The 27729-nt window shown below is 36.3% G+C and overlaps 1 protein-coding gene across 13 annotated transcripts in view; it reads left to right on the plus strand.

Moving 5' to 3' along the window:
* The window catches only part of LOC101340588 (ankyrin repeat domain-containing protein 26), a 120345-nt gene that overhangs the window by 66202 nt on the left and 26414 nt on the right, over positions 1-27729 (plus strand). For 10 of the 13 annotated variants that reach the window (XM_023740582.1, XM_023740577.1, XM_023740580.1 and 7 more), the window contains 8 exons: positions 4318-4481; positions 10020-10187; positions 12521-12554; positions 12847-12988; positions 18179-18392; positions 19862-20045; positions 20630-20773; positions 22526-23482. In XM_023740582.1, the coding sequence (XP_023596350.1) occupies positions 4318-4481; positions 10020-10187; positions 12521-12554; positions 12847-12988; positions 18179-18392; positions 19862-20045; positions 20630-20773; positions 22526-23482 (2007 nt within the window). The remainder of the gene's footprint in view (positions 1-4317; positions 4482-10019; positions 10188-12520; positions 12555-12846; positions 12989-18178; positions 18393-19861; positions 20046-20629; positions 20774-22525; positions 23483-27729) is intronic. The other 3 variants (XM_023740571.1, XM_023740579.1, XM_023740573.1) reach the window with 2 other exon arrangements.

The raw sequence follows: 27729 nt of genomic DNA on the forward strand, positions 1-27729 counted from the left end.
CACATGGAATATTCTCCAGAATAGAGCACATATTAGGCCATAAAGCAAGCCTTAACAAAATCCAAAGCATCAAAATATTACAAAGCATCTTTTCTGACCATAAAGCCATAAAAGTAGAAATCAGTAATGGAAAAAAGCAAGGAAAAAAAATGAAACACATGGAAACTGAAGAACATCTTGCTCAAAAATACTGGGTTATAGAAGAAATTAAGGATGGAATAAAGAAATTCACAGAATCAAATGAGAATGAAAACACATCCTACCAGAAGCTTTGGAAGACAGCAAAAGCAGTGCTCAGAGGTCAGTTTATAACAATAAATGCACACATCCAAAAAGAAGAAAGGGCCATAATCAAAACATTATCCCCACGACTGGAACAAGTAGAAAGAGAGCAGCAAAAGAAGCCCTCAGGCGCCAGAAGAAAGGAAATAATAAGAAATAGAGCAGAATTAAATGAAATAAAGAACAGAAAAACAACTGAAAGAGTTGACAAAATCAAAAGCTGGTTCTCTGAAAAGATCAACAAAATTGATAAACCATTGGCCAAACTGACAAAAGAAAAACAGGAGAGGAAGCAAATGACTCAGATCAGAAATGATATGGGCAACATCACAACAGACCCAACTGAAATTAAAAGAATCATAACAGAATACTATGAAAAATTCTACTCTAACAAATTTAAAAACCTGGAGGAAATGGACAAGTTTCTAGAAACTCACTGTCTCCCTAAAGTAACACAGAGGTAGAGCAACTAAAACTCATAAGAAAGGAAGAGATTTTAAAGGTAATTATAAAATTCTCAACAACAAAAAAAAAACCCTGGCCTGGATGGCATCATTGGAGAATTCTACCAAACTTTCAGAGAAGGGTTAACACCATTACTTCTAAAGGTGTTTCAGAGCGTAGAAGCGGATGGAATACACCCAAACTCGTCCTATGAAGCCAGCACAACCCTGATACCAAAACCAGGTAAAGACACTACAAAAAAAGAAAATTGCGGACCATTATCCTTCATGAACATTGACAGAAAAATTGTCAACAAAATTCTAGCCAATAAAATTCAGCAACATACCAAAACAATAATTCATCATGATCAAGTGGGACTTATACCAGGTATGCATGGATGGTTCAACATTAGAAAGGCAATCAGTATAATCCATGACATTAATAAAACAAAAGACAAGAACCACATGATCTTATCAATCGATACAGAAAAGGCATTTGACAAAGTCCAACAGCCATTCATGGTAAAAACTCCCAGGAACATAGGAATAGAAGGGAAATTCCTCAACATAATAATAATTAATGTCATTTATACAAAGCCAACAGCCAACATCATCCTAAATGGAGAGACTTTGAAAGCATTCCTTGAGAATGGGAACCAGACAAGATTGCCATTTATCACCACTCTTATTCAGCATTGTGCTGGAGGTCCTAGCCAGAGCATGTAGGCTAGAAAAGGAAATAAATGGCATCCAAGTTGGTAGGGAATAAGTCAAAGTATCTCTATTTGCAGATGATATGATCTTATACACAGAAAACCCCAAAGAATCTACAAGAAAACTACTGGAACCAGTAGATTTCAGCAAAACATCAGGATGCAAGATAAACATTACACCAACCAAGAGAACTTCGAAGAAGAAACCACCGAAGCAATACCACTTACAGTAGCCCCCAAGAAGATAAAATACTTAGGAAGAAATCTAACCAGAGAAGGAAAAGTCCTATACAATGAAAACTGCAAGACACTACTGCAAGAAACCAAAATACCCCTACATAAGTGGAAAAGCATACCTTGCTCATGGATAGGAAGACTCAACATTGTGAAAATGTCAAATCTACCCAAAGCAACGTACAGATACAATGCAATCCCCATCCAAATTCCAACTGCAGTTTTTAATGAGATGGAGAAACAAATCACCAATTTCATATGGAAAGGAAAGAGGCCCCAGGTAGGTAAAGCATTATTCAAGAGGAACAACAAGATGGGAGGCCTCACACTACCTGATTTTAGAACCTATTATACCACCGCGGTAGTCAGAACAGCCTGGTACTGGTACAACAACAGATATATAGACCAATGGAACAGAATTGAGAATCCAGATGTAAATTCATCCACCTATGAGCAGCTGATATTTGACAAAGGCCCAAAGTCTGTTAATTGGGGAAAAGACAGTCTCTTTAACAAATGGTGCTGGCATAACTGGATATCCATCTACAAAACACTGATACAAGACCCATACCTCACACCATGCACAAAACAAACTCAAAATGGATCAAAGACCTCAATATGAAATTGAAAATGATAAAGATCATGGAAGAAAAAATAGGGACAATGCTAGGAGCCCAAATACATGGCATAAACAGAATACAAACCATAAGTAACAATGCACAAGCACCAGAAGAGAGACTAGATAACTGGGAGCTCCTAAAAATCAAGCACTTATGCTCATCAAAAGACTTCACCAAAAGACTTAAAAGACAGCTTAAAGACTGGGAAACAATTTTTGACTACAACAAATCCGATCAGTGTCTAATCTCTAAAATCTACAAGATAGTGCAAAACCTCAACAACAAAGAGGCGAATAACCCAGTTAAAAAATGGGCAAAGGATATGAACAGGCACTTCACCAAAGAACACATTCAGGTGGCTAACAGACACATGAGGAAATGCTCACAATCATTAGCCATTAGACAAATGCAAATCAAAACTACAATGAGATACCATCTCACCCTAACAAGGATACCATAAATCCAAAAAACACAAAATAATAAATGCTGGAGAGATTGTGGAGAGACTGGAACCACTTGTACACTGTTGGTGGAAATGTAAAATGTTACAACCACTTTGGAAATTGATTTGGCACTTCCTTAAAAAGCTAGAAATAGGAGTACCATACGATCCAGCAATCCTACTCCTTGGAATATATCCTAGAGAGATAATAGCTGTGACACGAATAGATATATGCACACCCATGTTCATTGCAGCACTGTTCACGATAGCAAAAAGATGGAAACAACCTAGGAGCCTATCAATGGACAAATGGATAAACAAATTATGGTGTATCCACACAGTGGAGTACTACGCAGCAATAAAGAGCAACAATGAAGCCGTGAAACGTTTTATAACATGGAGCAATCTGGAGGGCATTATGCTGAGTGAATTTAGTCAGTCACAGAACAACAAATATTATATAAGACCACTATTATCAGAATTCAAGAAAAGGTTTAAACACAGAAGAAAACATTCTTTGATGGTTACAAGGATAGTGATGGAGGGTGAGGGTTATTTACTAACTAGAAAGTAGAGAAGAGTTATCTTAGGTGAAGGGAAGGACAGCACACATTACAGGGGAAGTGAGTACAACTGGACTAAACCAAAGCTAAGAAATTTCCTAAATACAATCAAACACTTTGAGGGACAGAGTAGCAGAGGTGGGGTTCTGGGGACCATGCTTTCAGGGAACATCTAGCTCAACTGGCATAACAAAGTTTATTAAGAAACTGTTCGGCATCCCACTTTGGTGAGTGTCATCTGGGGTCTTAAAAGCTAGCGAGTGGCCATCTAAGATGCATCAGTTGGTCCCAACCACCTGGAGTAAAGGAGAATGAAGAACACCAAAGACACAAGGAAAGTATTCTCCCAAGAGACAGAAAGGGCCTTATAGACCAGAGACTTCATCAGCCTGAGACCAGAAGAACTGGATGGTGCCTGGCTACCACCAATGACCTGGCTACCGCCCTGACAAGGGAGTACAACACAGAGTGTTGATGGAGTGGGGGAAGGGTGGGATGCAGAACTCAAGTTCTAGTAAAAAGACCAGACTTAATGGTCTGACTGAGACAGGACGAACTCTAGAAAGCACGACCTCTGGTCTCTCTGTCAACAGAACTGAAAGAATTCCCAAGGCCAACTATTCAGACAAAGATTGGACTGGACTGTGGGACATAAAATGATACTCGTTAAGAGTGTGCTTCTTAACTCAAGTAGATACATGAGACTGTATGGGCAGCTCCTGTCTGGAGGTGAGATGAGAAGACAGGGTTTGGAGCTGGTTGAATGGAACGGGAAATCAAGGATGGAAAGGACGAGTGTGCTGTCACGGTATAGGGAGAGCAGTTAGGGTCACATAACAATGTATGTATAAATTTTTGTATGAGAGACTAACTTGAATTGTAAACTTACACTTAAACTACTGCAATAAAAAAAAATCATAGCAATTTAACAGTCAAATGATAAAATTAATGAAAACATAAAAGTTCTTTTTATTGAATAGAGTAATGACAATTATCCTAAGTATCAAACTTTCATTAAAGGTGGAAGAGGAAAGGAAGAAGTTCAAAAGTAGTGAATTGGAAGTAACAGAAAATACGTATGATCCTGCTATTGACAATGGTGCTAATGGATTCATTAAACAAGGAAAGAGCGGAAAAAGTGATAATCAGCAATTTTGTATTAAAGAGAATGATGATTCTGATAGGTAAGCCTATAGAGATATTTTTCCTATAAAACTAATTCTAACTTGGGTTAATATTTATGGTAAATAAATTTTATAGGTTTACTGGTAGATGTTCAGTGAAATGGAAAATAACATAACAATGAAATGTTTTTTGTAATCATATTTTATTAAAATAATAATAAATTATTAATAACTTCACATTGGCAAATGTGAGGAAAAAGGCATTCTCGTATACCATTGGCATATGACATTGGTAAATCCTTTTTGGCAGATAATTTAGTAGTAAATCAAAAATTTAAGTGTGTCATTTTTTTTAAGCCAGCGGCTTTACTTCTAGGACTAGATCCTACAGAAGAATATGCACTTGTATAAACATGTATTTGTATAAACACACATATGCATATATGTTAGGGATATTTATTATATATACAGTACATAAGGAGCCCTGGTGGCGCAGAGGTTAAGCACTGGCTGCTAACTGAAAGACTGGCAGTTCAAATCCACCAGGTGCTCTTTGGAAACTCTATGGGGCAGTTCTACTCTGTTCTGTAGGGTCGCTATGAGTTGGAATCTACTCAGTGGCAACCGATTTTTAATTACGTTCACAGTGTTGGGTAACCATCATCAATATTCGCTTCTAAAAACTTTTTCATCACCCCAAACAGAAACTCTTTCCATTCTGTACTAACTCTCCCTTTCCTTCCTCCCCTCAGCCCGTGGTAACTGCTAATCTACTTTCTATCTCTATCCATTTGCCTATTCTAAGTAGTTGATAAAGTGGGATCATACAGTGTTTATCCTTTTGTGTCTGGTGTATTTCACTCAGCATAATATTTTCAAGGTTCATTTCATATCATGTATTAGAAACTTATTCCTTCTGATCACTGAATAATATTCCATTGTATGGACATAACACATTTTGTTTACTCATTCACCTGTTGGTGGGCTTTTAGTTTGTGTCCACCTTTTGGCAATTGTGAATAACGCTGCAGTGAACATTGGTGTACAAGCATCTGAGTCTCTGCTTTCAGTGGAATTACCGAATGCTATAATAATTCTATGTTTAATATTCTGAGGAACCACCAAACTCTTTTCTACAGTGACTGTACTATTTTACATTCCCACTAGCAATGCACACAGTTTTGTTTCTCCACATCCTCATCAACACTTGTTATTTTCCATTTTTCTGATAATAGCCATCCTGGTAGGTGGTATCTCATTGTGGTGTTGATATGCATTTCTCTGATAACTAATGACTTTGAGCATCTTTTTATGTGCTTATTGGCCTTTTGTATATATTCTTTGGAGAAATGTCTGTATAGGTCCTTTGCCCATTTTTTGACTGGTTTTTGTGTTGTTGAGTTGTGGGAGTTCTTTATATCTTCTGGATATTAAACCTTTATCTCATATATGGTTTACAGATATTTTCACTGTACAGTTTGTGTTTTTACTTTTTTGATGATTTCCTTTGATATACCAATATTTTATTTTGATGAAATCCAAAGTATCTATTTTACGTTTCTGCTCGTGGTTTTGGTGTCATAGCTAAGAGTCAATTGTGAAATATAAGGCTCTGAAGCTTTACCCCAATGTTCTAAGAATTTTCTGGTTTTAGTTATTACATTTAGGTCATTGACTGTTTTTAGTTAATTTTCATATATAGTGTGAAGTAGGGGTCTAACTTCCTTCTTCTCTACCTGTGGAGATCCAGTTGTCCTGGCACCATTCGTTGAATAGACTACTGTTTTTATTTTCTATTGTACTTTAGATGAAGGTTTACGGAGCAAACTAGCTTCTCACTAAATAATTAATATACATATTGTTTTGTGACATTAGCTGCCAACCCCATGATATGTCAACACTCTCCCCTTCTTGGGTTCCCCATTCCCAGCTTTCCTGTCCCCTCCCACCTTCTAGTCCTTGCCCCTGGGCTGGTGTGTCCATTTAGTCTCATTTTGTTTCATGGGCCTGTCTTATCTTTGGCAGAAGGGTGAGCCTCAGGAGTGACTTCAACACTGAGCCAAAAGGGTGTCCTGGGCCATACTCCCAGGGTTTCTCCAGTCTCCGTCAGACCAGTAAGTCTGGTCTTTTGCTTTTTCTTTTTTTTTGGTGAGTTAGAATTTTTTTTCTACATTTTTCTTCAGCTCTGTCTGGGACCCTCTATTGTCATCCCTGTCAGAGAAGTCGGTGGTGGTAGCCGGGCACCATCTAGCTGTACTGGGCTCAGTCTGGTGGAGGCTGTGGTAGTTGTGGTCCGTTAGTCCTTTGGACTAATCTTTCCCTTGTGTCTTTGATTTTCTTCATTCTCCCTTGCTCCAGATGGGGTGAGACTAGTGGAGTATCTTAGATGGCCTCTCACAAGCTTTTAAGACCCCAGATGCTACTCACCAAAGTGGAATGTAGAACATTTTCTTTATAAATTATGTTATGCCAGTTGAGCTAGATGTTGTCCGAGACCATAATCCCCACAGCCCACAGCCCAGTTATTTGGTCCCTCAAGGAGTGTGGATGTGTCTATGGAGCTTCCATGACCTTGCCTTGACAAGTTGTGCTGGCTTCCCCAGTATTGTGTACTGGAAAAGACTATTCTTTCATCATTGAATGTATCTGGCATCCTTGTTGAAAATTAATTGGCCATGGCTGTGTGGGTTTATTTCTGGACCTTCTATTTTATTTGCTATATGTGTGTCTTTGTACTCGTCCCACACTATTTTGAACACCATATCTCTATAGTGGAGTCTTGGGATGGTGCAGAAGGTTAATGCACTTGGCTGCTAACTGAAAGGTTTGAGGCACCTCAGAAGGAAGGCCTGGCAATCTACTTCTAAAAAATCAGCCATTGAAAACCCGATGGTGGAGCACATTTGTACTCTGAGACACATGGGGTCACCATAGGGCCAACTCAGCAGCAGCTGGACGTGGTGGAGATTTATAGTACATTTTGAAATCAGGAGGTGTTAGTCCTACTTTTTTTTGTTTTTCAAGATTATTTTGACTATACGGGACTCCTTGAAATTCCTTTTAAATATAAGGATCAAGTTTTACATTTCTGCAAAAAAGTCTGTTGGAATTTTGATAGGCATTGTGCTGATTGGTTTGGGTAATATCGGCATCTTAACAATTATTAAGTCTTCCAATCCCTGAATACGGGATATCGTTTTCATTTATTTTGGTTTCCTTTAATTTCTTTCAGCAGTGTTTTATAGGTTTCAGTGTATAAGTCTTTTACCTCCTTAGCTAAATTTATACCTAGATATTTTATTCTTTTAGATGCTATTGTAAATGGAATTGTTTTCTTAATTTCCTTTTCATACTATTCATTGCTGATGTATAGAAACACAACTGATTTTTGCAAGTTTCAAACTTACAACTTTGCTGAATTAATTTATTAGCACTGGTAGCTTTCTTGTAGAATCTTTGGGCTTTTCTCTACATAGGGTCATATTATCTGTAAATAGAGATAGTTTTACTTCTGTTTGATTTGGATTTTTTTTCTGTCATTTTCTTGCCTAATTATTCTGGTTAGGACTTTCAGTACAATGTTGAATAGCAGTAGTGAAATCGGAAAGTGGTGATCTTAGGGGAAACTTTTAGTCGTTCACCATTGAGTATGGTGTTTGCTGTGGCTTTATTCTTTTCCTAGTATTTATGATAGTTTTAATTATGGTAAAATGCATCAAAGGAACAGCAAACCTCATGTGTTATTTTATTAAGAAAAATAAAATACCAAAAAACCAAACCAAACCAAACCTGTCGCCGTCGAGTCGATTCTGACTCATAGCAGCCCTGTAGGACAGAGTAGAACTGCCCCATAGTGTTTCTAAGGAGTGCCTGATGGATTCGAACTGCCGACCTTTTGGTTAGCAGTCATAGCTCTTAAGCATTACAGCACCAGGGTTTCCAAATAAAATACAATGGTGGTAAATTATTACAGAACTTGCCATAATTTTTGCCAAAGGATAATAAGCCTTCAATATCTGAAATAAACAAGGTTGGAACTTATTGAGTACTGTAGTAAGAGAGAACAATGCTAGTCAGGAACAGTCTCTTCTAACAGAGTAGACAGCTGATCTTATGTGGGGTTTTGGGAAGAGTGGAGTTCAAGGATTGGCAGATTTTCAGAGGCATAAGTAGGTTGACATCCCGTGTAACGGCATGGTTATTCGTGGTTATTCAGATGAATCTGTTATTGATTGGTTGGGACTCTAAGCCATGTTTATTGGAGTGAGTTTGTCCCTGATTATCTGTCTTCCAGAGTCAAGGGGCTGACATTGATTGGTTGGTGAGTGAGGCAGTGGTTGCTGATTGACTGAACAGATTTAAAGCTGGTTCTGGTGGCTCATTGTTACCACGACTATAGAAGAGTTGGTCTTTTCCTAAATTTGAGATGACTTTAATTCTCATAACCAGATGTTTTCTGGTTAAAATTCTTCCATCAACTATGTTCAAAATAAAAGCTATCTCTTAGTCTAAACTTGTGGACTTATTTTGGGTCAAGAGGAACTGTTTCAAGATTTCTCTCAGAAGATCCCTTCCTGTTTTAGATGCTTAGTCTTAAACTAGTAGAATTGTCTACATAACTTCTTTTTGTGATTGTTGGATTTTTTTGCCTTTCTTTTTTTGGTATTCTTAGGGGCTTATGTTCAACTCCTAAAATGTTAATTTCCAGTGAGAATTTTCAGTTTCTTTGTAAATTTATGTAGGTATATGATAATAATATTCTTATGCATGTATTTAGCCAATAAAAAAGTGATTGCAATTTTCTATTGATAAATCCAGCATTTTATATTAGGTTTAGATACTAAGCTAAAAGTTCAGAAAAGTTACTGACTCATTTTATTTTCAAACAAAATCATAACTGATCAGGTATTGCTGTTTTAATCTATATGACATATAGTTATTTTTAAACTAAGGTATTTTTCCCCCAAGATATTTCCCTGATTCTTTCTTTCATGTTTCATGTGGCTCATCCTATTTTAAAAACGTCATTTAGATTGAGCATTATCATATTTAAAAATCAAAACCAAAAATACAGCAGAAATCTAATCATTACTTTTCTGAGTCCATTGCTTTTAGGCAGTGAGCTCCCAAGTCTTAGTGTAGCCATCAGAATCTTTCACGATTTCTTTCCTGACTCACCTCTTACTACTTGCTTCCATGTGTTTTACACTTTTCCTGTCAAATTTCTGGAAACACCATAGACATCATGTGCCCAATGTTTGTGCTCACATCCTGATCCCTCAGTAGAATGGTTTTCTCCCACTGCTTTGCGTGGTGAGCTCCTCTGTTCCATTTTACCTCTTCTATAAAGCCTTCCTTGTGTTCAAATGTAAGTTCTCATATACCAGCTCTTACCACATTGTATCATTATTGTATATTTACCTGTCTTTTGGAGCAGAGAATGGGTATTTCTTTGTATATAGTTGGTACTTCATAACTGTTTTTTGCATTAATGAATGAATGAAGATGGGGAAGAGTTGGAATTTTACAAAAAAAAAATTTTATTCTTTGTAAGTAGAATTATTAGAAAACATTGGCTTTTTTATGGATTTTTTAAAGTAGTGATCCTGCCTTGCATATGAAGAAAGTAAAGAAATATGACAGTAAAAAATGGACCTCAGAAGAATCTGCGATTACATCAGTGTTGCAGAAGGCTAATTCACTAACTGGTGTTCTGCAAGTGAATGATGACAGCAGTTTGAGTGAAATAGATCAGGATGAAGGAAGGTAAACGATATAAATTCTTTATTTCCCTGTGAAGGGATCTTAGTAGGGATTACTTTTTCTGGAAATAAAACAGGAAAATGTAGTGTCCAGGCCAAGGCAAGAAAATACCAAAATATTTCAAATGCTGCTGAAGGGTTCATTAAGAGGAGAACAAGTAACTTTGACAGGGAGCATGTTCAGTAAATGGTGGTTATGGAAGCCAGCTGCAGTGGATAATTGTCGACATTTTTGCTAAAAAAGAATAGAGAATTGGGATAAGTGAAGAAGAAGGCAGGGTTTAAAAGCTTTCTTTTTTAAGATGGGAGATTTTAGAATATGTTCATGTGCTGATGAAAGTGATCCAGTAGAGGACATATTTATTAAATATAATTTTGTTTGTATTTTTGAAAGCCTGCTGATTCTATTGCATTATCTTGTAAAGATTTACCGTAACAGTCCTTACTATTTCTATTCATGTATAGCTGTGTTTTTTTTTTAATGCTTACAATTTTTTTTAACTCTGCCCCGTTTTTATTTTTTTTCATTCTACATATATAGTTTTTTGGTAAGAGGTTGTTCATTCAGAATGGTTCAGAATAGAATATTCTCATATAATTGAATATGCATATGATGACTTAAAATTATACTGTCATACATAGATTTTTAGAAATTATGTAATAATAAACATAGAACTACCTAGGCCATAGTGAATAGAATTTTTTCATTCCTTGATGATTCTTACATATTGCTGCAGTGCTTTGACAGTATTGTGAATAACTGATTTTGTAAGGTACTCTAAAGTATCAGGTTATATCAACTTAAGTATAACTATTAAGATTATGAATCATTATAACTATTTAGATTCTGGGGGTGAGGGAAGGATTTTGTTGTATGTACAATAGAAAAATAAACTATTGACAATCTATTATAAGTTATTACTTTTGGACTATAAAGTTCCAAAGTACAAAAACCATGTTCCCCTGTACCTAGCTGTCATTGACACATATTGTGTGCCCAGTATTTGTTGAATGAATGAACAGACAGTTGAATGGATGAATGCCTGTTAATGAGTTTTTTTTGAAAAAAGAAAAGATTATTGAAAGTAGTTTTTCAGTTTTGCCTAATTATAAAGGCTTCTTATTTAAAAAAAAATTTGCAAGATTCAGAAATTATTATCTATAACTATAACAAGAAATGGAATGATAATATGGTTTCATTTGCTGTCCTGTTACTTAAAAGCACTTAAATATTATTGTAACAGCATATTGTGAAAGGCACACTTTGGAACCAGAATTCCTGGGTTTTAATTCTGGCTTTTCTGCTGACCAGCTGTATGGCCTTGGGCAAGTTACTTAGCCTCTCTGTGCCTCAGTGTCTTCTTTTGTAAAATATCTAACATATTACCTATCTCAGAGAATTCTTGTGAGGAATAAGATGAGTTAAGACATGTAAAGTGCCTAGAATAGTGCATAGTAAGTTCTCAAAAAGCTGACTAATGTCATCATTATTAAGTAAAGGTTTCCCTTATGTCACGACTTATAATTTCCAAGTATTTCATGCCAGTAAAAGCTTGTTTTTATTGAAAACGACAACAAGAAAACAACCCAGTTTACCTCTTCCTGTCAAATAATGCAAGTTACATTATGTTTTTCCTTTTGCTTTGACTCAGAAAGCTTGATCTAAATTTACTACAGTCATGTGTCACTTAGCATCTACAATACGTTCTGTGAAATAGGACATTATGTGATTTGGACATTGTGTGAGCACTGTATTACATACAGGCAGTCCCTGGATTACTAATGAGTTCTGTTCCTAAATCTGTCTTTAAGTTGAATTTGTATGTAACTCAGAACAATTAGGTATGTTTGTATCTAATGTCAGTTAGGTGTTTGTCTTAGTATATATTGTACTTTTATATGCATAAAAACATTAAAGAGACTTTCAGATACACTAAAACATCTTTAACATAATAATGTGATACGCATTGCAAAGTAGCGCCCATTTGTTATTACAAACCATTATATATACTTCGAATTTTTAATATAATAGACTTTATGGGGGTTGGGACCATGGATGTATATGCTGTTGGATGTTGCCTGAACGGACGTTATGTGGCACATGACTGTACTTTCTTATGATGATATTAACATATTTTTTGTCCTTTAATATTACTCTTTCTGTTTATAGCTTAATTCCCATTATAGAAAATGATTGTATTTTAAATTACCTGTAAACTTTCTTATGAATAGGAAAAGCAAACTATAAATACAGAAATTTTATATAAAAAACAAGTTTTAGATACTCTTTGTATTTTACATATTAAATATGCCTAAAAGGAATTGTTTGTTTCACAGGCCTGCAAAGAAAACATCTGATGAAGAGAGCAAGGTACTATAAAAAATAAATTATTAAAAATACTATCTGTAGTTAAAAAAAAAATTTATAAAAAGTAATGTGAAAAAAATAGAAAATCTTTTGTTGTAAAATGAGACGTTTAATTTGAAAAAGTGATGTAGAGCCAGTAACCAATTGATAAAAGGTATCTTTTAACAAAAATTAATTATTTTAAGAAGTAAAAGAAGTTTGATTTTACTCATATAAAAAGATGGCTATTTACTACATCTGTAAACTTAGTATAGGTTATATATATTTTGGGGACTTAGTATTATTTATTTTATAGGTCCAAAAGCAAATTAATTCTATGAATGACCTTGATGACTTATCTCAGTCATCTGAAACAGCTTCAGAGGATTGTGCATTGCCTAACTCCAATTATAAGAATTCCATGTTGCTAATTGAACAGCTTGGAATGGATTGTAAAGGTAGGACCATTGTATAAATATAAAGCCTTTTTATATCTACTATAGTAATGTATGAACACCTTGTTTAGCACTGCACCATAGAGCAATAACTGTGTTATAGTGCTGTTCGTCTCAGAAATATGTTTTATATTAAAATAAAATGAGAGCTATTGTACGCTCTCTGCTAAAAAGCTATGATAATTTCCACTGGACTTTACTCAGTGTGAATGGCACTCCAGTCTGTTTGTTGACTTTGCTTCTCTTCTTTGCCTGGAATACTGCAATAACCTCAGAATTGTTTCCCCATCTCCCCGAATCATGGTCTACACTGCGATCATAATTATTAAATATTTTTTAAAATTCAGATCTGAGCATGTTATGCCCTTGCTTAAAAACCCAGCAGTCACTTTTGCTATAAGGTTAAAGACCACAATCCTCTAGTTGCATCATTTCATATCCCTTTTTCTCTCTGTGTCCTAGCCACTTCCTTAGATGTTTGTTCTGCGGTAGAGCTTTTTGTTTTCAACAGCTTTGTTGTTGTTGTTAGGTGCCGTCGAGTCGGTTCCGACTCATAGCGACCCTGTGTACAACAGAATGAAAAACTGTCTGATCCTGCACCATCCTCACAATCATTGTTATGCTTGAGCCAATTGTTGCAGCCACTGTGTCAGTCCATCTCATTGAAGGTCTTCCTCTTTTTCACTGACCCTCTACTTTACCAAGCATGATGTCCTTCTCCAGGGACTGGTCCCTCCTGATAACATGTCCAAGTATGTGAGACAAAGTCTCGCCATTCTTGCTTCTGAGGAACATTCTGGTTGTACTTCTTCCAAGAAAGATTTGTTTGTTCTTCTGGCAGTCCATGGTATGTATATTCAGTATTCTTCACCAACACCATAATTCAGAGGCATCAATTCTTCTTCCCTCTTCCTTATTCATTGTCCGGCTTTCACATGCATATGAGGCAGTTGAAAGCACTGTGGCTTGGATCAGGCGCACCTTAGTCCTCAAAGTGACATCTTTGCTTTTTAACACTTTCAAGAGGTCTTTTGCAGCAGATTTGACCAATGCAATGCATCTTTTGATTTCCTGACTGCTGCTTCCATGGGTGTTAATTGTGTATCTGAGTAAAATGAAATCCTTGACAACCTCAGTATTTTCTCCGTTTATCATGATGTTGCTTATTGGTCTAGTTGGAAGGATTTTTCAACAGCTTTAGTGAGGTATAACTGACATGATAAAACTGCACATTTCTGACAAGAAATCTCATTTCATCCTTATCTTTGTTCGTTAGTGTGTGTCTTAGGCTGAGTTTTCTAGAGAAGCAAAACCAGTAAAGTGTATAAATATATATATAGAGAGAGATTATATCAAGGAAACAGCCCACGTGACTGTAGAGGCTAGTACGTCCCAAGTCCGTGGATCAGGGTAGAGGCCTCTCCCAAGTCACACAGCTGCAGAAGCTGGCAAGCCCAAGATGGGCAGGTCAGAGAGCAGGGCTCCCGCTCACAGGCTGTGCAGATCGACGAATCCCAGGTTCGGCAGATAAGCTGACAGCTCAAGTCCCAAGAACGGGAGATGAGGCGACAGGAAGCAGCCGCAGGATCCAGAGAGAGCAGAAAGCCAGCAGCTCTGCTTATATACAGATGCAGGCCACACCCCCAAGGAGACTCCCTTTCATCTGATTGGCTACTCACAGTATGTTCAATCATGGGAGTGATTACATTAAAACACTGAAAATCATGGCCCAGCCAAGTTGACACACAATCTTAACCATCACAGTATGTAACATGTGTTTCTCCGCCTGCTTTTAAGATTTTATCTTTATTGCTGGTTTTAGTAATTTGATTGTGATGTGCCTTGGTAGTTTCTTCAGTTTTTTGTGCTTGGGTGTGTTGAGCTTCCTGGATCTGTACAATTATAGTTTTCGCTAAGTTTAGAAAATTTTTGGCCATATTTTCTTCAAATATTTTTTTCTATCTCCCTCCCCACCCCATTGGAAAGAGGTATATTAGCCACTTCAAGTGTTCCAACAGTTCAGCGATATCTCAAATTTACCAGTGTTTTCTATTGCAAAGTCTACTCTGTTTTTATTCCCATCCAGTATATTTTTCATCTCCGACATTTTAATTTACATCTCTACTATCTTGACTTTGGCCTTTTAAAAAATATATTTTATGCCTCTACTTAACTTTTTGTACAGATAGAATATAGTTATAATAACTTTTAAGAGCCTTCTCTGCTAGTTCTAACATCCGTGATAGTTCTGGGTAAGTTTCAATTGATTGATTATTCTCCTCCTTATGGGTTGTTTTTTGTGTTTATTTTTTGTTTTCTACCTCTTTGCATGCGTGGTAATCTTTGATTAGGTGCCAGCCATTGTGGATTTTACCTTGTTAGGTGCTGGATATTTTTGTATTCCTATAAATCTTGAGCTTTGCTTTAGAATACAGTTACTCATAAACAGTTTAATCCTTTCAGGTTTTGCTTTTATGCTTTGGTGAGTGAGTCCAGAGCAGTGCTCACCCTAGGGCTAATTATTCCCCAGCACTGAGGCAAGACCTTTCTGAGTATCTACTTAATGTCCTGTGAATTATGAGAGTTTTTCTAGTCTGGCTAGTAGGGATAGACACTATTCCCGGCCCTATGTGAACACCAGGCACCATTTAATCTTTTTAAATGTTTTTGTTTTCCAACCTCAGATAGTTTTTCATGCTCGTGCACTGTTCATAACTCTGCTCAATACCTAAGGGGGCCCCGCTAGGGTTCTCTGTCACTGTTGGTTTCTCCTCTCTAGTGTTCTGACTTATGATCTCTATCAGCCTTGGTTCCACAGATGCTCAGCTTCATAACCTCAACTTAGGAAATCTGCTGGACACCACCTTAGTTCCTTCTCCCTATGTTGTGGCCTGGAAACACTCTCAGAGCAGTGAACTGGGCATTTGTAAGGCTTACTTTGTTTGTTTCCTATCTTTCAGGGATCATTGTCCTTCATTGCCTGAAGTTCATTGTCTTGAAAATCATTGTTTAATGTATTTTGAAGAAGAAAAAATTCAAGCCTCGAGTTGCAGTATTGAAGGATTCTGTGAGGAAAATATTAAACGATGCAGGAAGCATCAAAAGAAGATGGAAGGAATGCACAGTCACTGTACCAAAAAGAAGTGGTTGATGTTCAGCCATTTCAGGAGGTAGCATATGATCAGGAACTGATAGTACTGTAGGAAGAGATCCAAGGTGCACTGAAGGCAGTGGCAAAAAACAGGGCTTCAGGAATTGATGGAATACCAATTGAGATGTTTCAACAAATTGATGCAGCGCTGGAAGTGCTCACTCGTCTATGCCAAGAAATCTGGAAGACAGGTATCTGGCCAACCAACTGGAAGAGATCCATATTTGTGCCCATTCCAAAGAAAGGTGATCCAACTGAATGTGGAAATCATCGAACAATATCATTAATATCACACAGAAGTAAAATTCTGCTGAAGATCTTTCAGAAACGGCTGTAGCAGTGCATCGACAGGGAACTGCTGGAAATTCAAGCCAAATTCAGAAGAGGATGTGGAACGAGGGATATCATTGCTGATGTCAAATGGATCCTGGCTGAAAGCAGAGAATACCAGAAAAATGTTTACCTGTGTTTTATTGACTATGCAAAGGCATTCAATTGTGTGAATCGTAACAAATTATGGATAACATTGTGAAGAATGGGAATTCAGAACACTTAATTATGTTCATCAGGAACCTGTACCTGGATCAAGAAGCAGTCGTTTGAGCAGAGCAAGGGGATACTGTGCGGTTTAAAGTTAGGAAAGGTGTGCATCAGGGTTGTATCCTTTCACGATACTTATTCAGTCTGTATGCTGAGCAAATAATCCGAGAATCTGGACTATATAAAGAAGAACGAGTCATCAGGATTAGAGGAAGACTGATTAACACCCTGCAGTATGCAGATGACACAGCCTTGCTTGCTGAAAGTGAAGAGGACTTGAAGCACTTACTGATGAAGATCAAAGACCACAGCCTTCAGAATGGATTACACCTCAACATAAAGAAAACAAAAATCCTCACAACTGGACCAGTAAGCAACATCATGATAAACAGAGAAAAGATTGAAGTTGTCAAGGTTTTCATTTTGCTTGGATCCACAATCAACACCCATGGAAGCAGCAGTCAAGCAATTAAACGATGCATTGCGTTGGATAAATCTGCTGCAAAAGACCTCTTCAAAGTGTTAGAAAGCAAAGATGTCACCTTGAAGGCTAAGGTGTACCTGACCCAAGCCATGGTGTTTTCAGTCGCCTCATGCATGCAAAAGCTGACGATGAATAAGGGAGACCGAAGAAGAACTGATGCCTTTGAATTGTGGTGCTGGCGAAGAGTATTGAATATACCATGGACTGCCAAAAGAATGAACAAATCTGTCTTGGAAGAAGTACAACCAGAATACTCCTTAGAAGCGGATGGTGCGATTACGTCTCAAATATTTTGGACGTGTTATCAGGAGGGATCACTCCCTGAAGAAGGACATCATGCTTGGTAAAGTAGAGGGTCATTGAAAAAGAGGAAAACCCTCAAGGAGATGGACTGACACAGTGACTGCAGCAATGGGCTCAAGCATAATGATTGTGGGGCTGGCAGGGCAGTGTTCATTCTGTTGTACATAGGGTCGCTGTTAGTCGGAACCAACTCGATGGCACCTAACAACAGCAATGTATTTTGTTCTTTATTTATGATCGTTTCAGGTAGGAAGATAAATCAGTACCTGTTCCTACATCTTGGCTGGAAGTGGATTGCAATAGAGCTTCAGGACATGGCTGTGTAGACTGTCTAGAATGTTCTTTTCCCCTTTGATTATCTGCCTCCTGCTCATCCTCCAGGTCTCAGTGAAGTCACCTCTTGCTCAAGGAGATCTTCCCTGGGCTGATTCTAAATCAAGTCTTCTTATGTGATCACAGAACTCTTGTTTTCTAAGAGTATCTGAATCGATAGTTATCATTTTATTTGTCCTTCTCCTGTAGTAGATTTTGAGCTGAACAAGAGCAGGTATCTCGTCTGTTTTACCTGCAGAGCCTAGTATAATGTCTTCCACATTGTAGACACTCACTATGTGACTGTTCAGTGTATGAATGAGTGAATGTGAAAATGCATGGTTCTTTGTACATAAAAAGTACTCATATATACATCTTTATCTTCATTTTCTCCCTGATACAGATTCTGTTAGTCTATTGAAAATCCAGGATGCAATTCTTTCGTACGAAAGATTAGTAGAACTTAAAAAAAATCACTGTGAACTACTTACAGGAAAAATTAAAAAAATGGAAAATAAGGTTAGTGGACTACAAAAGGAGCTATCAGAAACAAAAGAAATAAAATCACAGTTAGAGCATCAGAAAGTGGAATGGGAACGAGAAATCTGCGGTTTGAGGTATAAAATCTTGGTTTTACAGAAATGTTTGAATTATTTTATACTATAGATACATAGCAGAATTTTTGTAATTGCTAACTTACCTTCTGGAGTTTTACAGGGGAGAAAAATTCTTAGTCCTGTGGTGTATGAAGTTCTTGGAAATAATACAGCAAGTCGTTAATATTGAATACTTCTACTAATAATTAAATACGTATTCTTCCAAATCATGATTTCTTTTTCCAAATCATAGTTTTAATGGCCATATAGAAGCTCACCAGATGTAAATCTCATTATTTATTTAACATTGAATTTTGGGTTTTTATTTTTCTCTACTATAATTAGTCATGTTAGGAACATCTTTTATGTAAATCTTTTTCTACATTTCTGATTATTTACTTCGAATAAATTCTTCAATACAAAATTATTTGGTTAAAGTATAGGAACTTTTTGAAAAGTTCTTTCATCTATACTTCTAAATTGTTTTTGAGAAAGTTTGTTAATTTTCAGTTCTTCCAGCAGAGTACAAAATGGCTATTTTCCTCAACCCAGAATCATGTTTTAAAAATGTATGCAGTTTTCTTCTTAACATATGCATAGAAGGAAAGGTAAAATGGAAAATGATTACTGATTAGTTTATTCAACATCTGTCTCATACATAAACTAAACCCTTTGCCGCTGAGTCGATTCCGACTCTTAGTGACCCTGTAGGACAGAGTAGAACTGCCCTGTAGGGATCTCTCATACATAGGTAAAGTTAATTCAAAGTTCTATGTTGAAAACACATATTAATCTTATTGTTTAATTAACTAATATGGATCCTGTCTGGTTCCAAAGGGGATTTAGAGATGATTAATAAAATAGATACTAATCAGTAAGATAGGATAAGTTGGAAGTGTTATGAAAGAAGAAATATAAAAACTGTAGGTAACAGATATTAGACCGCCTAGCCTAGTGTTGGATGATATTATCATATGCAGATATACGTTTTGTAAAAGGCACCTACGGGTGCTGTCTTAAACGTTGTAAATCATCTTTAGGGATACCTATTATATTTCATCTTCGTGAAATCAAATTTTTGTTTCTAGTGAATTTATAAATTTTAAACGCCAACTTCTCTTGTTAACTAATTAACTCAGATTATCTGTCCTGCTGGAGGAGTAATAATACCTGTGTGGGAAAAAAAGATAATTTTCAACGCTAACTTTACTGAATAATTTCAAAATTCCTTTCCCATAACATTTACCAGAGTTACTGGTAACAAAACTTACCAGTTAACAGCATGTCCTTTTGCTGCAACCTTTTAAGTGTATGTACCTTTGGAAGAGATTGAAAAGAGAAATTAAAAATAGGAGAACTGGGAAGGAAAAAAATTCAGAAACAGAAATTTCATAAACTGGATAATAAACCAGTATATAAACAGCCAGAGCACAAAATGAATGTTTTATTTTCTAACAAAATAATTTTAAGATAAGCATGTCTAAATGCAGATTTACCTTAAAACAAGAAGAAGAGAAGAGAAGAAATGCTGATATGTTGTATGAAAAAATTCGGGAACAATTAAGAAGAAAAGAAGAGCAATATAGTAAAGAAGTTGGAATGAAACAACAACTCGAACTCACTCTTAGGACGCTAGATATGGAATTGAGGACTGTAAGAAATAATTTGAATCAGGTGAACTAATCTTTGGTAAAAATTTCTTATTTCTAACTTTATTTCATCAGTATTCTTTATGATGGACTTTTGAGTTAATGTATTTTGTTTAGGTTTTAGATAAATCAAAAATGTCTTTTCATCCTCAATATGAACATATATAGCTAAAACCATTAATTTATTGCAATTCTTGGCATGGAGTTAGTGCTCAGTATATGTTTTCTGAATGAAGGAATTGAAGGTAAATTGAGTGTAATCATTAACATAAATGTTAATTTTGGCATTTTTATGTTAAAATACAGGTTAAATAGCGATGAAAGCTATTATAAAACTAGTTAAATGTTTTATAAGGGAATTTCTTTCATAATACTACATCTGCCTTTACTTAAGAACTGTTTTCAGCTCTGACAAATTTAGCTGTCATTTATGCATTAAAATTTGAATACTTCATGTGATATAAATATCCTTGTGATTTAATAGGCTCATCCTTTTCCTTTTAATAGATTTTTTTTTAAGGCTCTCCTCTTAATTAAGCTTTTAGGCTTTTTTTTTTTTTTTTTTTAATGGCATGACACCAAAATTTAATGAAACGTGTGTATCTCTAGGTTGTAGAAGAAAGAAATGATACCCAGAGGCAACTTTCTCGAGAACAGAATGCCAGAATGTTACAAGATGGAATTCTGACCAGTCACCTTAGCAAACGGAAGGAGATAGAAATGGCTCAGAAGAAAATGATGCAGAATTCTGAGGTATTCTCTTATCTTCAAATATATGTCTGTATTTTTCTGTGTATATATTTAAAGAATCAACTAGTGGAGCCCTGGTGGCGAAGTGGTTAAGAGCTCAGGCAGCTAGCCAAAAGGTCGGCAGTTTGAATCCACCAGCTGCTCCTTGGAAACCCTATGGGGCAGTTCTTCTCTGTCCTGTAGGGTTGCTATGAGTCAGAATTAACTCAGCAGCACACAACAACAACATATATGCATCATGGAAGGTATAGAGGTTTTTAAGTCATAGATATGTATATATATATTTTGGTAGGGGTGGGGCATTTTTGGCCCATTGGATGAAGTAACATTCTTAGTTCAAATCTATCTGCCACAGTCAAGTAGTGACATTCACAGTGGCTTCATCCAGTGGGAGAGGCTTTTAATATTTTCCGTAGGAATTGACAGTCCTTCCACAATCTCAAAACTGTGGCTACTAATAACAAATGTTCTACTTTTTGGCAGTGACTTCGTTCCACTGATGTATTAATGGAGAGATTAGTTTATCAATTCCACCCATAGGTAAGGAGAGGAAAAGTATAGCCAGTTCAAAATGGACGTCATTCTCCTCACTCTGGAGAAAAGTGACAGTTAGCTCCAAGTGGTATCCTGTTTCAATCAAGGAGCTTTTGAAAACAATGATTTGCCATAACATATCGTGATAATTTACTGATATTTTATTACTAGTAAAAGAATTCAGTGTATTTTCATTATTGTTTCAAGCATTATAAAAATGAAACAAAAGTTATTGCAGCGGCAAATAATCTCATGATTTTCTAAGAAGAAGTCTATAAATTTTACCTTATTTAGTCTTTTAAAATGTGGTGTTTCTTTTGTATTTGTATATTTGCTGTAGAAGAGTAACTGGTTTAGTGGAAGAACACTAGCAATAAGGTCAGAAGACCTGCAGAAAATCCCGCAGTATGCTTATATTTTTGAACCTCTACAGAGTTGTGGTAATTAAATGACTTAATTGATGTATGTGTGAGTGGCTAATACAGTGCCTAGTTTTATCAATTATCAATAAATGTAATTCTTATAACTGATGGTAAAAGTATTTGAAAAGTAGAATATCTATTGAATATTCTCAGGAAAAAGAAACTTAACATAGGAAATTCAAATCTGTCTAAAATATGCAGATATAAGCCTCTTAATGTAGCTGTATAGATTAGATACCAAACCATACACCCATTTGAAATTAATTTAGATTAGGAAGAATTATTTTGGGAAATTCAGACAGATTGCTTAAAATTATAGGATTTGTAAAATGTATTTTGTATTTTAATGATTGCATGTGTGTTTGAGAGGGGAATATATTTAATATTTTTAAATCTAAACAAATATATGCAGAGTGAAGACTCTTAATATAGGGTAGCTGTGTAACTTAGCTTCAAACTGATTTTTTAATATAGTCAAGTGTATTAATCATTTATATCCCCTGGGTTTGTTGTTATCCAGAGAAAGATCTTTCTAAGTCTGAGATTCTTCTAAAAAATTATCTTGTGGCTTCTTTTTTACTTTCTTGGATTCTTTTTTTTTTTTCCCAATTAAATTTTTGAACCTTTGGGAATTTATGCTTGTGTAAGGTGTGAGGTGTGGGTCCAACTTTCCAGTTGACTATCTACTTATTATACCCTTTTTATTATATATACATTTAGTTTAGTCTTTATTTTCAAAGGAAATTATGATATGCCATTTTATTGAGTACCAACTAAAAATCTCCTTTGTTTTACTTAGGTTTCTAATAGTCATGAAAAAGAAAAAGATCTATTGCATAAACACCACATGTTGCAGGATGAAATTGCCATGTTAACACTGGAAATAGATGCATTAAAAAATCAGAACCAAGAAAAAGAAAAGAAATATTCTGAGGACATTGAAATTCTAAAAGAGAAAAATGATGATCTTCAAAAGACATTAAAACAAAATGAGGAAACATTAACAAAAACAATATTTCAGTATAGTGGACAGCTTAATGTTCTGACAGCTGAGAATGCAGTGCTGAACTCTAAACTGGAGAATGAAAAACAAAACAAGGAAAGACTGGAAACCGAGGTGGAATCATATCGTTCTAGATTGGCTGCTGCTATACATGATCACGATCAAAGTCAGACATCCAAAAGAGACTTAGAACTTGCTTTCCAGAGAGCAAGAGATGAGTGGTTTCGTTTACAGGACAAAATGAATTTTGATTTGTCTAACCTAAAAGATAGCAATGAGACTCTTTCCCAACAACTTTCTAAAACTGAAAGTAAATTCAACAGCCTAGAAATTGAGCTCCATCACACAAAAGATGCCCTCAGAGAAAAGACTTTGGTTTTAGAACGTGTACAAAGAGACCTAAGCCAAACACAGTGTCAGATGAAGGAAATTGAACACATGTATCAAAATGAACAAGGTAAAGTCAGTAAATATATTGGAAAACAGGAGTCCGTAGAGGAAAGATTATCCCAACTGCAAAGTGAAAACATGTTGCTTCGACAGCAACTGGATGATGCTCACAGCAAAGCTGACAATAAAGAAAAGACAGTAATTAATATCCAAGACCAATTTCATGATATTGTAAAAAAACTTCAAGCGGAAAGTGAAAAACAAAATCTTATGCTTGAAGAGAGAAACAAGGAGTTAATCAATGAGTGTAATCATGTCAAAGAGCGGATGTATCAGTATGAAAATGAGAAAGCAGAAAGAGAAGTAAGTATTGAGAAAGACAAATGTTTTTCAAACTTCCTGAAGGAAAATTCAGAATAATGCTTGATTATGGCTAAATGTTGAATCTAATTGATTATGAAAATTATAATAGACTGTAAATGTATTTTCTATATCAGCTTAGAAACTTTGTATCCAGGAAATAAAAATTAGACTTGAGAGGTGCTTTATTTTGAGTAAAGACATTTGGTCACCTATGAAATTCTAAGAGATTAAGTTATAAATTGTTAACAGGTAGAGACTGCTATTAATCATTTAGTCTTTTACTGCTGAAATGAAATGTTTAATGTATTTTATATCACAACACTTTAAGGCTGTGATGAGGCAGATGAACAGAAATGTTCATACCTAAAGTGAGTATTTTGAAACTAGGATTTAATTAAGTGGATTACCTTTGTTGACAGTCAGTTCCAGATTTCCCAGATGAGCTGGATTTTAGCTGCTGTCTCCTGTAATAGTTTTCCTTCAATAGCTTTTTATGCATTCTTTTTTTTTTTTATTGTAGTTTAAATGAAATTTACATTTCAAGTTAGTCTCCCATACAAAAATGTATACATACGTTATGTGACCCTAATTGCTTTCCCCATACTGTGGCAGCACACTCCTCCTTTCCACCCCTGATTCCCCATGTCCATTCAACCAGCTTGTAACCCTCTCTGCCTTCCCATCTCACCTCCGGACAGAAACTGCCTGTTTAGTCTCTTGTATCTACTTGAGCTAAGAGGCACACTCCTCACGAGTATCACTTCATGTCCCACAGCCCGGTCCAATCCCTGTCTGAAGAGTTGGCCTCAGAAATTGTTTTAGTTCTGGGCTGATAGAGAATCCAGGGACCATGCTTTCCGGCGTTCCTCCAGTGTCAGTCAGACCATTAAGTCTGGTCTTCTTACTAGAATTTGAGTTCTGCACCCCACCTTTCTCCTGCTCCATCCAGGACTCTGTTGTGTTCCCTGTCAGGGTGGTCATTGGAGGTAGCCAGGCACCATCTAGTTCGTCTGGTCTTAGGCTGATGAAGTCCCTGGTTTATGTGGCCCTTTCTGTCTCTTGGGCTACTACTTTCCGTGTGTCTTTGGTGTTCTTCATTCTCCTTTACTCCAGGTGGTTGGGACCAATTGATGCATCTTAGATGGCCGCTTGCAAGCTTTTAAGACCCCAGATGCCACTCACCAAAGTAGGATGCAGAACATTTTCTTAATAAGCCTTCTTATGCCAGTTGAGCTAGATATTCCCTGAAAGCATGGTCCCCAAACCATTACCCCTGCTACTCTGTCCCTCAAAGTGCTTGATTGTATTCAGGAAACTTCTTAGCTTTGGTTTAGTCCAGTTGTGCTCACTTCCCCTGTAGTGTTGTGCTGTCCTTCCCTTCACCTGAGATAATTCTTATCTACTATCTAGTTAGTAAATAACCCTCACCCTCCCTCCCTGCCCTCGTAACCATCAAAGAATGTTTTCTTCTGTGTTTAAACCTTTTCTTGGGTTCTTATATTAGTGGTCTTATACAATATTTGTCCTTCTGTGACTGACTACATTCACTCAACATAATGCCCTCCAGATTTCTCCATGTTATAAAATGTTTCATGGCTACATTGTTGTTCTTTTTTGTTGTGTAGTACTCCACTGTGTGGATATACCATAATTTGTTTATCCGTTCTTCTGTTGATGGAAAGTATAACAAATACTTACGCACCCAATGAGAGAGCCCCAAAATGCATAAAACAAACTCTAACAGCACTGAAAAGAGAGATAGACAGCTCCACAATAGTAGTAGGAGGCTTCAACACACCATTTTCGGTGAAGGACAGAACATCCAGAAAGAAGCTCAACAAAGACACGGAAGAGCTCCTACAACCAACCAACTTCCATCTTTTTGCTATTGTGAACAGTGCTGCAATGAACATGGGTGTGCATATATGTATTTGTGTGACGGCTCTTATTTCTCTAGGATATATTCCAAGGAGTGGGATAGCTGGATTGTATGGTACTTCTATTTCTAGCTTTTTAAGAAAGTGCCAAATCGATTTCCAAAGTGGTTATACCATTTTACATTCCCACCAACAGTGTATAAGTGTGGCAGACTCTACAACCTCTACAACATTTATTACTTTGTGGTTTTTGGATTATTGCTAGCCTTGTTGGGGTGAGATGATATCTCATTGTAGTTTTGATCTGCATTTCTCTAATGGCTAATGATCGTGAACATTTCTTCATGTGTCTGTTAGCCACCTGAATGTGTTCTTTGGTGAAGTGCCTGTTCATGTCCTTTGCCCATTTTTTAATTGAGTTATTTGTCTTTTTGTTGTTGAGGTTTTGCAGTATCTTGTAGATTTTAGAGATTAGACGCTGATTGGATCTGTCATAGCCAAAAATTTTTTCCCAGTCTGTAGGTTCTCTTTTTACTCTTTTGGTGAAGTCTTTTGATGAGCATAACTGTTTGATTTTTAGGAGGTCCCAGCTATCTAGTCTCTCTTCTGGTGCTTGTGCATTGTTACTTATGGTTCGTATCGTGTTTATGCCATGTATTAGGGCTCCTAGCGTTGTCCCTATCTTTTCTTCCATGATCTTTATCGTTTTTGATTTTATATTTAAGTCTTTGATCCATTTTGAGTTAGTTTTTATGCATGGTGTGAGGTATGCATCTTGTTTCAGTTTTTTGCACCTGGATGTCCAGTTATGCCAGCACCATATGTTAAAGAGACTGTCTTTACTCCAATTAGTGGACTTCGGGCCCTTGTCAAATATCAGCTGCTCGTAGGTGGATGAATTTATGTCTGGATTCTCAATTCTGTTCCATTGGTCTATGTATCTGTTTTACCAGTACGAGGCTGTTTTGACTACCATGGCAGTATAATAGGTTCTAAAATCAGGTAGTGTGAGGCCTCCCGCTGTCTTCTTCTTGAGTAATGCTTTACTTATTTGGAGCCTCTTCGCTTTCCATATGAAGTTGGTAATTTGTTTCTCCATCTCATTAAAAAATGCCAGTGGAATTTGGATCGGGATTGCATTGTATCTGTAGATCGCTTTGGGTAGAATTGACATTTTCACTATATTGAGTCTGTCTATCCACGTCCAAGCTATGTTTTTCCACTTATGCAGGTCTTTTTTGGTTTCTTGCAGCAGTGTCTTGTAGTTTTCATTCTAGAGATCTTTTATGTCTCTGGTTAGATTTATTCCTGAGTATTTTATCTTCTTGGGGGCTATTGTAAATGGTATTGATTTAGTGATTTCCTCTTCGAGGTTCTCTTTGTTGGGGTAAAGGAATCCAACTGATTTTTGTATTTTTATATTGTATCATGAAATGTTGCTGAAATCTTCTATTAGTTCCAGTAGTTTTCTTGTGGGTTCTTTGGGATTTTCTGTGTATAAGATCATATCATCTGCAAATAGAGATACTTTGACTTCTTCCCTACAGATTTGGATGCGCTTTATTTCTTTTTCTAGCCTAATTGCTCTGGCTAGGACCTCCAGCACAATGTAGAATAAGAGTGGTGATAATGGGCATCCTTGTCTGGTTCCCATTCTCAAGGGGGATGCTTTCAAAGTCTCTCCATTTAGGATGATGTTGTCTTTGTATAAATAGCCTTGATTATATTGAGGAATTTCCCTTCTCTTCCTATTTTGTTGAAAGTTTTTATCATGCATGGGTGTTGGACTTTGTCAAATGCCTTTTCTGCATCATTTGATAAGATCATGTGGTTCTTGTCTTTCGTTTTATTTATGTGATGGATTACATTGATTGTTTCTCTAATGTTGAACCATTCCTGCATACTTGGTATAAATCCCACTTGATCATGAAGAATTATTTTTTTGATATGTGGCTGAATTCTGTTGGCTAGAATTTTGTTGACAGTTTTTCTGTCAATGTTCATGAGGGATAATGGTCCGTAATTTTCTTTTCTTGTGGTATCTTTCCCTGGTTTTGGTATCAGGGTTATGCTGGCTTCAAAGAATGACTTCGGGGGTATTCCATCCTTTTCTATGCTCTGAAATACCTTCAGTAGTAGTAGTGGTGTTAACTCTTCTCTGAAAGTTTGGTAGAATTCTCCAGTGAAGCCATGTGGGCCAGGGCTTTTTGTTGTTGTTGTTGGGAGTTTCTTAATTACCTTTCGAATCTCCTCGTTTGTTAGGGGTTCATTTAGTTGTTCTGTCTCTGTGTTAGTTTAGGTAGGTAGTGAGTTTCTAGAAATTTGTCCATTTCCTCTAGGTTTTCAAATTTGTTAGAGTACAGTTTTTTA

Source organism: Trichechus manatus, unplaced genomic scaffold, assembly GCF_000243295.1.
Source record: "Trichechus manatus latirostris isolate Lorelei unplaced genomic scaffold, TriManLat1.0 scaffold00160, whole genome shotgun sequence".
Classification (NCBI taxonomy): domain Eukaryota; kingdom Metazoa; phylum Chordata; class Mammalia; order Sirenia; family Trichechidae; genus Trichechus; species Trichechus manatus.